Source organism: Montipora foliosa, chromosome 9 (genome assembly GCF_036669935.1).
Source record: "Montipora foliosa isolate CH-2021 chromosome 9, ASM3666993v2, whole genome shotgun sequence".
NCBI lineage: Eukaryota > Metazoa > Cnidaria > Anthozoa > Scleractinia > Acroporidae > Montipora > Montipora foliosa.
The window spans coordinates 42,271,443-42,286,160 of NC_090877.1; the positions used below are offsets into that span (position 1 = coordinate 42,271,443).

Genomic DNA, 14,718 nt, shown 5'->3' on the forward strand with positions numbered 1-14,718 from the left:
GATAGGTAATGCTTCTGAACCATATTGGAAAATTTCCTTGTTTTTGGTTTGACCGTTCCCACTAAAGATGATGATATTTGATTTTTTGGTATTCACCTTCAGCTTCCATTCCTCTGCGTGCTTTTTAATGAGTGAGTGGGTGAGTGAGTGAGTGAGTGAGTCAGTCAGTCAGTCAGCCAGTCAGTCAGTCAGTCAGTCAGTCAGTCAGTCAGTCAGTCAGTCAACAACTTATTGCTTTTCTTGCGTTTAAGAATAATTATAAGAGTCTTCACCTGAGGGCTGCGCCGAATAAACAGGCAGTAAATAATCCCGTCACGCCTTTCAGGTGTCCAAGTTTGTCGATTACGAAGTATGGAAGAACCTGAGAAGAGCAAATCATTCAATACAAAAAGGAGTTTCAGTAGGCCATCTGCATTTCCGAGTTCATGTCTACCTCATCTTCAAAGCGAGTCTAAGTGTGAAGTTCTTGTGATTGTAATTAGTTCTACTTTACATATGAATGAAAACTAAGGTTGATAAGAAAAGCGTCACACTTTGACTCGCTTTGAAGAAGAGGAAGACGTTAACTAGGAAATAGCCTATTGATTGCAGTTAATCAAACCCAGATGACATCATTTGATGCTGATCGGACGAAACTGATTACACGTACACCTTGACTGTGCACAATTTGTCATGCGATCGCGCTATAAATTAAATAATCTATTCACCTATGATAAGCTGTTAAAATTGAATATGTCCAGAACTTTTCTGTCATCCTGAACGAGGGCGGTAAACCCCGTTACTGCTTTACAAGATGCAGTCAGCGTTGTGACGTATGGGTGACCGTAACAAAGCCCCCTCCCCCACCCAAAAAAAAACACCAACATTTTGTCTCAGAGTAACACCTTAAAGACCTACTTGGTGACCCACATCTATTACTTTTACTTTTGAAGTGATCAACAGGCTAAGATGAAACTCTGCTAATTGCGAAGGTAGCCCTCAATGCACCCTGGAAAATTCGTTATTTGTTTGAGTTTCAACTTAACCTGCAAGTCACTTCCTAGCAATAAGAAAGGGGTACAGACCTCGTCTTTAATATTTAATCATTTATAGAGGAAATAGGGATTGGGGTATAGGGGTGGGGGAGGGGGGGGGTGAGGGTAGATATGGCTGTTCTGTTGCCGTGGTAACAGGAGATTATGAGACTTTTTAACCAATAAAGCGACAAAACACAACACTCCGGTTACACAATGGTAACAAACCGATCACGATCTCAAAATCATCTCAGTACAGTTTCCCACTCTATACTTCAGCTACTCTGGGAAGTACTTTGTCTTACCTGATCAGCTCTTGTGACTTTTTTATTTTCAATTATGTCACACCCTGCGTACGTTGCGAATATCACCATTCCGTCAAAAGCACATATGGCTATCACAATGATTAAAAATGGAATATTCAGCCACAATGCCCTAAAGGAATGAACATTACAAAATCATCGTTAGACCTTTTTTTACAGTTGGTTAGTTGGGATTCGCAACCGAGTTGTTGTTCTTGTTGCTGCTGTTGTTGTTCCCGTCGTTTCGTTGGTTGAGTTTCATTGGCCCTTGTTTTCCAGTCACGTTTTGTAATCCACTATGAGGAGTAAATAAGTGAAAGGCCAGAGCAAAAATTTTCATTTGGAATTTTGGAACGGAGAGGGAGAAATGCCAATCCTCTTCCGTTGCTTTGTTTCAAGGGACAATGAAACAAAGCATAGGGCACACGAAGCATAATTCATTTGGTCTGAATATACTCAGTTTTGCATGTTGACTGTTACTTTAAATGCAATCATGATAATTTTCGCACCTTTTTGCATCCCGAAGAGTCTTGATGGCGAGATACCGCTGAACAAAGTACTGGGCTGTACCCCAGAGAGGAAGTAAGGTCATTCCCAAGCCAAATGAAAGCGACCAGAAGGTGTCGCGAACCCTGGGGTCAGGATCAAAACTAGAAAGAAAAAATACAAATATAAAATAGCTTTCTCGTGGGGCTGTTTTTTTTTCTTTTAACGGAAAATCTGAACAAAACCAAAAGCAGTAAGATATACAAAGAGGGATAAGTCCACTAATTCTCAATCCAAGATGAAACGCCAGTCACATCTCCTTACTTAAAAAAGTTGAGTCGGTCATATTTTTCATTGATCTCCCACACTTTCTTCACCCCTCCTACTTGGTATGTTCCAGACACGGCCACAGCAATGAGACCCGCGATCATAACAATTGACTGGAACACATCTGTCCACACCACTGCTTTGAGTCCTCCCTGTTGACGACCAACCATCATTAAAAAAATAATCGTTTCATAGGAAAACCTGATGTGGTAAGATCGTCCGTGTGATTGACAACCTGGGACCGGTTGCTGGAAGCGTGGTTAGCGGCGCTAACCGTTGGTTAAGAGGTATTAAAACCTATAGGTTTCCATGTTATTTAACACTGGTTAGCGCTAACCATACTTCGAGCAACCCGGGTCTGGACGAATATTCATCCTCAGAGTCAAGTAAATTGTGTGGTTGCTGCCAGCTGGAATCACGTAAGTGGTCATTGCCTAATTAGTCAGTAGAATCGTGATGTTATTAGGGAACTGTTAGCTTTGTCGAGTTTGTCAATAAACCGTTTGTAAGGAGCCCCCAGTCGTTATTGACAACGGTTCTCTTTAATATCTCGCATTATAGGGAAGAAATCTGTTTACAAACAGTGCACGGGCCAATCACAGAAACAAAATACCCTTTGTTTCGACAGGCTCTGGTTGGCACATTAAGGACAATTTAGGACGTCAACGATATCACGATATCTTTGTTATTGAGAACCATTAAATTATCTTGAATAGCCCACTTTCGATATCTTATTCAGTTTTAAACAAAAGGCGTCATCTCGAGTCTTGGGGAATAAAGATGATGCCTTTTGTTTAGGACTGAATTTTAATATTTCGAAAGAGGGCTGTTAGCAAGGGCACCCAATTACAACGAGCAAATTAAGCCAAAACTCCCTTTGAGAGGCATTTCTAGGCTCCTTGTAATGTATAAAGACTATCCAGACTGTTTTTATCACCCAAAAGAATTTGATCTGTTCGGATATCTTAGCTGAAAAGTAAAGTGTACGAAAATTTTAGGGAATAAAATCTTCGTTTCAGAAATTGCTAGCTGAAAAAACCTTCCAGGGAACCATTTGCTCATCCGAAACCGTTTGGTGACCTTTTTAAGTGCCAAAAATTGCAAAATTATCCCTTCCGAAAACTAAGGGACTTCTCTTCCCTCGTTGCCGAATCTTTAAGGTGATGTTTTAGTAAAGACGTCTATAGGTATTTGCAACCTAAAACGCTAGAACAGTTTGGCTCTCCCGAACACATATTTCACCGAAGATTATCGTTCAGGGGTGCCCTTGTATTATCTTGCACCGGTGCACTATATTCACTCTCTCTTTGTGGGTCGATTGCAGACAATTCCTCTGTCAAACACGGACATTTTACGAAGAACGTATTGTTAACTTTACGAAAAACGAAAAAAAATGTAAATAGTAGAATAGTTAGTAACTATTCCTCGAAGCGGAGGTGGCTGGTGGTGGATATTTAACGAGCCGCGAAGTAGCGAGGTAAACATTCACCACTAGCCACCGACACTGAGATGAATAGTTGTCTTAGCATATACTAAAACAGTGAGATAATATAGCCAAAAAGATGATTTTAACTGATTTATTCCTGCAAAGATTACAACATTTTCGGCAAAGGATATCCGAAGTTTGAGTAGCCCATCAACGCGCGCGTTCAACGCTAGTCATCGTTTTAGGGTGCGTTCGATTGACGATATTCCGGAATAAGAATACATGGAATGGAAGTTAGAAATCCTTCATTTTTACGGAGATTCACATAAAAATTGTCAAACACTTGCTAAAATGCTATTTTTGAACATCTCTTTATCATCCTTGTTGCTTCAAAACGCCAGAAATACCGTTTTAAATCATCACTTCTCATATTCTTATTCCGGAATAAGGTCAATCGAACACGCCCTTAGTATACACTAATTTTAGTTATTCTTAGCTTTGCAGTTTTGAATGATCTTTTCAGTGTCTACAATTAGAGTTACATTTAACGACTATTCGACGATGGGTTCCTGTCGCGGCTCAGTAAATAGGGTTCTTAAGATCTACGACGGCGACGTCCACGAAAACTTCACCTCAGAATATCACTTTGCTTTATCACAATTCTTTCGTGGTTATTCTATCTCGTTCACTTCTTACAATTTGGGCGAAGTATCCTAATAATAAATTGGTACGAGCAGTTTCAAAGTGAAAATAGACAATGAAAGATTCTCTGTTGCCGGCATGTTCACTTTGTCGTCAAAACCTCAAATTTGGTAGCTTCACGTCGTCCTTTTTCAGAGTACCGCAAGAATAGGATAATCACATGACGTTTGGAGGGCATATAATTTATTTGTGGCCCGAGTAGCATCATTTGCGCCCGAGCGGAGCAAATGATGCACAAGGCCAAATCGTACCACTTCATTTAATAAGAAAAAAATTGTTTAACAGAGATGTAGCATGAAACTATGGTATGGAAATGTCCCTCAGTGTATACAAACAAAGGTTGTGAGAATGAAAGGAATGTATATATTTGAAGTGTGGGTTCTAGACCAAATGTCGAAGTAATCCTCGCACTTAAATTGGACAATCTCATTGGCCGAGCGAAGTTATTTGACATCTCTGCAGCCAATCAGTATCAGGGCGGCAAATGCACTTTCAGCCCGCACATTTTCCGTTTGGCCTGCAAAAGGGCGCGTTTTACAGAGGGCAGTTTGTCATTTGGCCGCGCGTATTGATAATAATACGTGCTAAAAGATCCGTGATTGTGCAGCACGATTATTTATGCTCTTTTAACCAATGATGTCATTGTTTTGCGGCGTTGTTGTGCCCGTCGTCATCGTAAAGTCTTAACCTCCATGATACCTACCACTATCCGCAGGCACTGAGGCGAATAGTTGTCAAATATAATTAATCGTTAAGGGATATTTTAGGGATAGGAAGAGACTCACTAGAGACATATACTGTAGTGCCAGGTTACACTTGAAGGTAACGTTTTTGGCGAACATTTTAAGGTACTTCCCAACATCAGTGATTTTACAACTATTAATGAGAACATTGATGTACTTACCAAGGCTGTGTAAAATGTACAAACAATTCCCGTTACCAGGATAGTAAATGTGGTGGGAATTCCTGCAGCTAAACGTAAGACAAAAAGGTGAGGGTCCACTCATTTAAATCAACTTCCCAAACATGCATGCAACTGAACAGTGTACGACTTTGATACGTAGATTAGAATTTCATACACCGGTCAGTATCTTTCAATCATTTATCAGAAGGGAACCGAATACTATCACTAGAAGAATCGTATCGCTAATATCAACTACAAAATTTTCCTGACTGCAATTAAAACCGAAATTACTTTTCGTTTTTCATTTAGACAAGGCCAAAAGACTTGTATTTGAAACCACAGGGAATTTGTTTTATTTACGGAATATTTTAAGATAAAATAATTAGAACGGTGAGAGCGGTTAATGAAACCCAGTGTAAACAGGTTTTCCACCGATAAATCATTTCTTGGAGATAAAGATATTACTTTAAGCTTGCATTACAATGGTTGGTTTTGATTCTGCGTCAGATGGCTCAACAATCACTGATCACAGTGAAGCGTGACCAAAGCCAACTGAGAGAAGGTTTGAAATAGACATGGTCTCTCTTTTAGGACAGGTGATTTCTAGACATCTCGTCTTTTTTAACGTAAGGGGATAAGGTTTGTAAACATAATTGCGAGAAAGTATATAAAATGATGTTGTCGAGTCTCTTGTTCCTTGAAATAAACACTTTGGTTATTACGTGAGGCGTTTACTATTCAATGGTGCGATTATAAAATTTTCAGCTAGAAAATTAACAAATGGCTTTAGCTTCATTCAATGAATGTATTAAGACTTAGCGAGAGGCATTTAAACCATTATTTTTTTTTTAAGTAGTTAGGAGGCCTTTTGCATGATGGCGAAATTTACTACGAACGACTGTTTTGCCGAGTGCAGGGGCTTCTTTTGTCACGAAGATTTTACCAATTTTCTCTTCCACACAGCTACCAGCTACAATAAGAAATGGTTTAAGGACGGTGCCTACTAATTCAAAGGCATTTTTGCCCCCGTTTATTATTATGCAGAAAATGTAGATCTTAACAATTGTTATTGAAATCCAAAAAGAAAATTGGGGGTAACCATGCATTTTTCAAAGATAATTGATGAATAATGATTGTAAAAGGCTTTAAAATACAAAGCGATATATGGCGTTCTTTTTCAAATTTAAGCTTAATTATCTCTCAAAAATGCATGGTTACCCCCAATTTTCTTTTTGGATACCAAGAGTACTAACTAAGATCTACTTTCTCCGGATAGTTTTAAACCGCGCAAAAATATCACTGTATTGCATCACCGATAGGAAATCCGAGCATCTCGAGATGCGCAGAACGTATGTGCAATAACAATAGTAGGCACCGTCCTCAATGTTACTCTCCGCCGGTTTTCACAATCATTACATGGTTTATAATACGTGCGAGAGAGTCACTTCGTTGTCCTTTCGATCTTGGATCCCACTTATGTCCAGGTTTGACCCTAATTAGATGCACGCCCAATTTTGACATCCAACACAAAGTGTCCCTTTAAGTCTAAGCATTTGCTACCTATTTTCAACAATAAGGTAAGGGTAAAGGTTAGCGTCATTTTTAGCTTTGGGTAAATGCAGCAGTTAATCTTCACTTAAAGAGCAGCATTTGGGGGACACTTTGTGACATAAATTGTCTGTGTTCTGAGACACAAGTGATTGGATCCTTAGATATTTGCAAAACTTTACAGTAATTTTGTGGCTGTACTAGTTTCTCGAGGTGGATTCATTAACCCCTTTGATGCTTATACGAATAGCGGCAAAACTTTAATTAAACGGGCGCCCGCCGGTCTCCAAAATATAATGAAAAGAATAGGCAGGGTGTAACTCAGTCGGTTATTAGTGGGCGGCCTTCTGAGCTGGAAGGTCGCCACTTAGATCATCGTCTCATTCGATCGACCTCTCTTTCGACTTTCCTCTGTTCCGTGTAGCTGTAGCTTTGAATACCCGTAAATCGGAGCATTGACGGAGAAAGGGGGGTAAAAGGGGCACACCAAGGGTCACAAGTTCGTCAGTAACTCTAGCTGACTGTCACGTGTTACTCTCGTAAAATAAGGACCTTTACCTTTACCTTTAAAGAATTGTGGACAGGCGAAAAAGGTAAGACGCCTGTAACATACTGTCACAAATTAACCGGAATCACCCTAAGGTGGAAGACTTTCAGCCTGATATCACCCCTGACGAAGACACTGGCAGGAGTGTCGAAAGCTCGGGTCGCATCAAAGCATCTCTCATTCTGGACTCCATTAGGACCTATTTCTGTTCCTCCAAAACCGCGGTGAAAACATTTGATTGCCTAGCAAAAGCTTTGAGAAAAGGAATTTTACAACTTACCAGCTTCTAAAGCCAGAGAGGGAGCAAACAAAACGACAAACAGATATAGACACTGTAAGATAATTGAAAGAAAGAACAAGCAAAAATACGAATTAATAAATTCGAACATAGACGTTTACTAAAAGTTCAAAAACTTCAAGTTCATAAAAATACAGAATAGAAACAATTTGGAAACAATCAAAGGCTTGAATATTTTCTTAGCAATTCAACGACAACAAAGTTAAGAATACAACGACAAAGCATAGAAGTGAGAAAAGCGAAGCGAATGAGAACACTTACGATATGTTAAAAAATACTAAAATTTTAAATGTTGAAAATGACATTGGAGCAGTCTAGACGGCGTCACTTTTTATTGTTTTTTTTATTTTAAGTAAACAAACAAAAACAATAAACCCTTGGCAACCCGTATGGCTACACATATTTTATGCCTACAAATTAAACAAAGGAAGTTTACAAACAAAAGAAATGTGTTCAAGGTCATTTCCTTTCTATAGAGCGAGATGTCAAAAACGCGGACCTTTGTATGTTCAATAAGCCCGTTATTGGCCGCGCCAGAGCATACCCCATAACTCCGATCCCACAAATGTGCATTTCGTCTTTTGCGCAAAATCTGGCGAGTTAGATCATGCAAATACAACGGTCTTATTATTTCATGACGAAAGCAAACTAAGAACACAATGAAACCATGAATACGAGTTATCACAATTTATGCACTGTTTATAAACAAGAGATTCCGACAGACAACTAAGCAAATATTGTGTCAAGTTTTCGGCGAAAGCTGAGCTGACTACTCATATTCCGAATTCTTCTGAAATGCACGGACCTTCATGCGGAAATTCAACTGGTTATGTCGATTGCGGATAGATTTACGCTTGTTTGACAGGTATCAGAGGGAGGTGACATGACAAAATACTTACGAATGTTATGATGAAGAAAATGGAACCCAACATCCTTATGCCTGATGAATAACGCTTTTCTAGGTACTAAAATAAAAGAAAAATAAATTAAACATCTAGTTTTTTTTAGCTACAAGACGAGGAATCGTGTTAAAACGCTTTGTTCGACGCCAAGACGATGAAATCCAAGAGGTCTTCGTTTATAGAAATGGCCGCCTCAAACAACAAAAGGAAGACCCTCGCTCGACTTTTAAAAAACAATCTTTTGGGTGGGCTTCAAGCGTGTTAGCGAGGGTCTTCGTTTAAAGTTCAAGGGGGCCATTTCTATAAAATGAAGACCCCTTGGATTTCATTACCATAACGTCGAACAAAGAATATTTCCTCATCTTGTAGTTTAAACAGTTTTAAAATTGGTTGAGATTGAGATTCTTGTCTTTGGCCTTCGGTCTTAAGTCGTTTTGTAGACATCCTTATGGTCAAAGGTAAAGATGCAACCTCAGGGTTAACTTAATAATGAATAATTCTGTCCGCAATGATGTATCTGGGAAATAGGGATGACCGATCGATAAAAGTGGATTAACGACGAGTTGAGTCGCAAAGAATCACGCCTAAATATCGGCTGGGATTAGGACGCTTTAATTAAGCTGGTCAACGAAACCTGCTTGTCATGTGTCGCCTTCTCACATGTTCAGGAAGGTCCGTACTTAGAAACGGCTTCAAAACGCCGCCAAAAAATACCAGCTGGTTTAAATGTGGAAAACAATCGTGTAGCCGGCACCATGATAACATGCCTTTAGTTCGTTGGGAGCAACTATAGAAGACAGGGCCATTTTTGAAGAAGTATTACTGCAGTGGCTCCACGGCTTGTCAGTAAAAGTCAATGTTTAAGGAAGGAATAAGGTTTATCATTGAGTGAAATTCAATGTTTGAAAAACGAGTAAGGTATAACTTTGAGTAACTCGGCAACTTCGCGGCTCGTCAGTTGACTACCAAGCCGACAAGCTACTGAAAAAGTACTTGTTTCAAAAGCGGTCCTGTATTCTACAGTTAGTCGTCCCTTACTTTTCCGTACTTTATTTGTGAGAAACAACACGCGGAAGGTCTGTCAGAGGAGAATTTAAGGCTGATTTTGATCTTTGACCCAAGCATAAACAGTATTTATAACTTGAGCAACATACGGAAACTACCAGATTTGACGTTTCCGAGTCTGTTACTTGTGCTATCTATACGTTAGGCGGTCTGTCCTTTTTTTCTCCTTTTACAGTCGAACGCGACTCCTAGCTAATTTTGGATAGATTGGTCCGAGACGAGGGGCAGACACGAATAAAGAGTTGTCGTCAACATATTTTCCTCCTACGCAGACGGAAAGCCTCTCCCGTGGAAGAGTGTCACAACGTGACGCACAACGCGACCCACGTGAGCACGCAGCGTCAGCATACCGCGGTGAGTTCCTGATTATCTTCCTTTTCCTCCTTGCGGCTACTAACGATTGATTTTAAGGATACTTCAGTCACATATAACGCGCTGAAGAATTTCGAAAGGGAGGAGTTCTTTCTAAATTAAATTTAGTGGAGCTCGTGTGAATTGTGACCGAAATTTATTAGAGATATTGCGATGACAGCCGTTCAAATAGTGCAAAAAGTCATTTGCACTGTCTTTGTTGTGGAACATGGTGAATGTGTCATCAACGTAACGATTCCAAAATAAAGGACTAACTTTGGCGTTCAGCAACCACTTTTCTTCAAAAGCACACATAAAAATGTTGGCTAAGACAGGGCCCAATGGTGAACCCATGGCAACACCATCGATTTGGTCGTAGTATTTACCATCAAAAAGAAAGTGGCTCTTCTTGGTGGCAAATTCCAATAGCTTGCGTAAAACATCCCTGGGTAAAGCCGGAGGATCAGCAAGAGAATACAATTTGTCTAGACAAATGTTTAGTGTTTCCTCGAGTGGCACATTTGTAAATAGGGAGGAGACATCCAAAGAACACATTATTCCATTCTTATGCTTGTACTTTTTAGCCCAATCCGCGAAGCTGAAAGAGTCTTTGACAGTGTAATGGTTGGTCGAGATAGGCTGAAGTATAGAAACAAGGTAAGAAGCAAGATTGTAGTTATAGGTGTTAACCGATGAAACAATAGGGCGGAAAGGACAACCAGTCTTATGAACTTTAGGAAGGCCATATAAAACGCCAGGAGAAGATCCACTCGGTAAGACTTTGTAAAAAGTTGCATCATCAATAATTCTATCCTTTCTCAGTTTCCGAAGATAGGTTGACAGGCTTTCTTCCCTGGATTTAGTAGGATTGTGTTGTAGCTCTTTAAATTTGGTGGTGTCAGAAATCAAGTGTTTCATTTTGTTAAGATAATCAAGTCTGCTAATTATTACAACGCCATTTCCTTTGTCCGGTTTCGTGATGATAATGCTGTCATCATTGCGTAAATCAGTTAAGGCTTTCCATTCGTCTTTGCTTAGAATGATCAACTCAAAAGTAAATTAAAGAATATATCTTATAGCTACATTTACTCGTATGACTTTTCTAAGCAGAAGAACATTCTAAGCAAAGACGAATGGAAAGCCTTAACTGATTTACGCAATGATGACAGCATTATCATCACGAAACCGGACAAAGGAAATGGCGTTGTAATAATTAGCAGACTTGATTATCTTAACAAAATGAAACACTTGATTTCTGACACCACCAAATTTAAAGAGCTACAACACAATCCTACTAAATCCAGGGAAGAAAGCCTGTCAACCTATCTTCGGAAACTGAGAAAGGATAGAATTATTGATGATGCAACTTTTTACAAAGTCTTACCGAGTGGATCTTCTCCTGGCGTTTTATATGGCCTTCCTAAAGTTCATAAGACTGGTTGTCCTTTCCGCCCTATTGTTTCATCGGTTAACACCTATAACGACAATCTTGCTTCTTACCTTGTTTCTATACTTCAGCCTATCCCGACCAACCATTACACTGTCAAAGACTCTTTCAGCTTCGCGGATTGGGCTAAAAAGTACAAGCATAAGAATGGAATAATGTGTTCTTTGGATGTCTCCTCCCTATTTACAAATGTGCCACTCGAGGAAACACTAAACATTTGTCTAGACAAATTGTATTCTCTTGCTGATCCTCCGGCTTTACCCAGGGATGTTTTACGCAAGCTATTGGAATTTGCCACCAAGAAGAGCCACTTTCTTTTTGATGGTAAATACTACGACCAAATCGATGGTGTTGCCATGGGTTCACCATTGGGCCCTGTCTTAGCCAACATTTTTATGTGTGCTTTTGAAGAAAAGTGGTTGCTGAACGCCAAAGTTAGTCCTTTATTTTGGAATCGTTACGTTGATGACACATTCACCATGTTCCACAACAAAGACAGTGCAAATGACTTTTTGCACTATTTGAACGGCTGTCATCGCAATATTAAATTCACCATTTTATTAGAGAAATGTTGAGTAGGTTGTGATGTCCAGGCTTGCACCGGACTTGATTCATGATTATGATTATGAATTACATCAAAGACATATTTTTAACGATTATCCACTATGCACTGTTTACTATAATTTCCCCTTCCCAGTACTTTTTTATTGGAGGGAGAGGGGGGGGGGGGGGGAGGGCGGGGGGGGGTGACCGTCGGTGCTCAAAAAGACTTAAGACAAAAAGAGCTTTCATGCGCTTTAATCTTGTCACATTCGATACTCAGAATATCTTATAATGTTGTGTGAATGGATTTATTACGCTTGAGAAGAGCCCTATCTAATGTTTTAATTTGAAGTCACAAATCAGAGTGATTTTGTGGAACACCAAGTATCTGAACTTCGTTTAATAACCGTTACGTCTTTTCATTCCGCACAGTGCAACAAAAAAAAAAAAAAAAAGCAACTTCATTCATGTGAGCAACGATATAATCATATAACAACATTATGTTGTTTCCCTACTTACTCCTATGAGAACGATTCCATGAAAAGTATTTCCAGTATTTTAGAGGCAGATGGAGTGCTCCGAAATTTAACATTTCAGCATAAGAATGTGGAGGAAACTTAACTGAGATGCTAGTGCGAGATATGTCCATGTTCGTCTGGCCAAAACATTGCATTTTTAATTCATTGATTGTACTGATAACCAAAGTTTTGCATATTCATTTATTATATTGCCCTATTTAAGACAATCAAGAAGTCACCTTATGAAAAAAGATTAAGCCTTGAATGAGTTCTTATTGTTTTTGAGTCAGTTCAATCTTATTTGCCCTTATAACAGCAATCTTTGCAAACGTTAAAATAATTCCAAAACCGAGAGCCAAAATCTCAAAGGTTCAAATAATCTCTAGAATTTTATCGGTTTACGTTTAAGTAGTTTGCGTATTGATTTTAATTTTATGCATGACTAATTCCGAGATCATTTTGGCTATGACGGATAACTTAACAAAGCCGGTTTGGGCTTTAAGTTTTAAGTAAGTTGTCTTGCACTCGGCCTACAAACAGAGCACAAGGGATTACTAGGCCCCAGTTGCACAAACGATGGATATGGATAAGTCATAGCGAAACTGATTGCGCTATCCAGTTGCTAGTACGGTGGATAGCGTTATCGGCCCACCGTTTGAAGAACTATAGGGCCACTGAGCTCGTCAGACTTCTTTTTAATTAATAAGTATCTTACCTCATGAACACAAGTCATTTCGATGCGTCTAAACATTGGAATGAATACAGTGCTGACCACGACACAAATCATGAAATAGCCGACAATGGTCATACTAAACTGGGTCCCGTAAAGGTATATCTCTGCTGGAATGCCGAGGAGTGTTACTGCCGATAGGAATGACAGCATTATCGATATGGATACTGGCAAGAAGTTCATCCCTCGATTCGCCAATAGGTATTCTGCAGTAGTATTCTGTTTTCCACCTCTACAAGCGTACCATATTCCAATTAGTGCTGAGACTAACAACATCGCCGAGAAGACCAAATAGTCGACTACGCCGAAACGATCTTGGGCCATTTTGCTGGTGAATTTAACGACTCACTTTTGAAGTACAACCTGTAGTTGGTGGTTAGAGGTCCTGTAATGAAAAAAATGCACGCCCCAGGGTTGTTTTAAGAAGCTGGAAATAGTAGGCGTCGTTAGAGACAACTTCAGTGGCCAATATTGTATAACAAAAAAAAAAATACAATGAGACTAATTTAAATTAACATTCACACGTACTGGTTTGCTTTGTTTAACAGCCCCTTTAAGACATAAAAATTAACATACCCCACTGCGTATTGCAATCTAATGAATCCGCAATCCGGAATGCCGAAGTACCGAAAACTCAAAATCCACAATTTAGAAACGAAAAATTTTCCAAGAGTGATTCACACAAACTTCCTCCACCTGGCGAGGTCCGGTGTGCAGAGCCTCCATTATATCGAAGAGAAAATTTAGATTCGGGGTAAATTTTATTTGTGGTGGTCATGGCATTACCAGTGCGCTAAATTAACCCCAATGCACAATATGATTAACTTCCTGAGAGCTAGTCACGAAATATTGATTCAGGACTGTTTGCTTTTTTTTTTTTTTTTTTTTCAATGTATTTGAGTTCAGCTATGAAGTGACTGATGCAAACTGCGATCGCAAAAAACCAAAATGGAGACAAAGTCGTAAGGTTCCTTTTTCTCTGTTCCGACCGATATGAATGAAGAAGGTAACGACTTTGTAAAACATTCTTTTAACTTTAATTTAATCTGAAATATAAACATTGGATTAATTTTGCCCTTACAGATTTCAGTTTCAATTGCAATTCACAAAAGGTTAAACGTGACGCTCTTCCGCACAAGAGGCTTTCTATCCTCGTGGGAGGAAAATACTCTCTACTCGTTTCTTCCCCGTCCTACTACTCCGGCGACTTTTCTGCAGTTAAACTGATTTTCTCAAAATTTTTCTTCAAAAAGTTTCTAAAGATCGAACAAAAATTTATTTTTCAACTGGGCACACTCTATCCACACGGAATCAATGAACGCCTCTCATTCCATTAATCTATTTACAAATTCACGTCACCCTATTTCTACCAATAGCAAGCTCCTCCGCACACATATAAACCTACAACAACCACAATTCCTCTATTCGCTCCGACGAAGGGCTAACGCTTGAAACGTCAGCTTTCCAAATCTTTCACGGTGGCTATTTGACCTTTATCAACTCGTTTGATAAAATAAAAAACTGATTTTCTCAGTTTTGTTTGTTTGTTTTCTTTTTTTACTGCGACCAACCGACTTCAAATAAGGTAAACAGATGAAAAAAGGGACGG

At 39.3% G+C, this 14,718-nt stretch overlaps 1 protein-coding gene across 3 annotated transcripts in view; it reads right to left on the reverse strand.

Moving 5' to 3' along the window:
* The window catches only part of LOC137969436 (sodium-coupled monocarboxylate transporter 1-like), a 32,573-nt gene that overhangs the window by 15,923 nt on the left and 1,932 nt on the right, over nt 1-14,718 (reverse strand). For all 3 annotated transcript variants that reach the window (XM_068815662.1, XM_068815661.1, XM_068815663.1), the window contains 8 exons: nt 13,095-13,494; nt 8,453-8,518; nt 7,536-7,587; nt 5,161-5,228; nt 2,126-2,280; nt 1,825-1,965; nt 1,319-1,448; nt 273-361 (listed from right to left, as the gene is read on the reverse strand). In XM_068815662.1, the coding sequence (XP_068671763.1) occupies nt 273-361; nt 1,319-1,448; nt 1,825-1,965; nt 2,126-2,280; nt 5,161-5,228; nt 7,536-7,587; nt 8,453-8,518; nt 13,095-13,433 (1,040 nt within the window). In that variant the 5' untranslated portion in view covers nt 13,434-13,494. The remainder of the gene's footprint in view (nt 1-272; nt 362-1,318; nt 1,449-1,824; nt 1,966-2,125; nt 2,281-5,160; nt 5,229-7,535; nt 7,588-8,452; nt 8,519-13,094; nt 13,495-14,718) is intronic.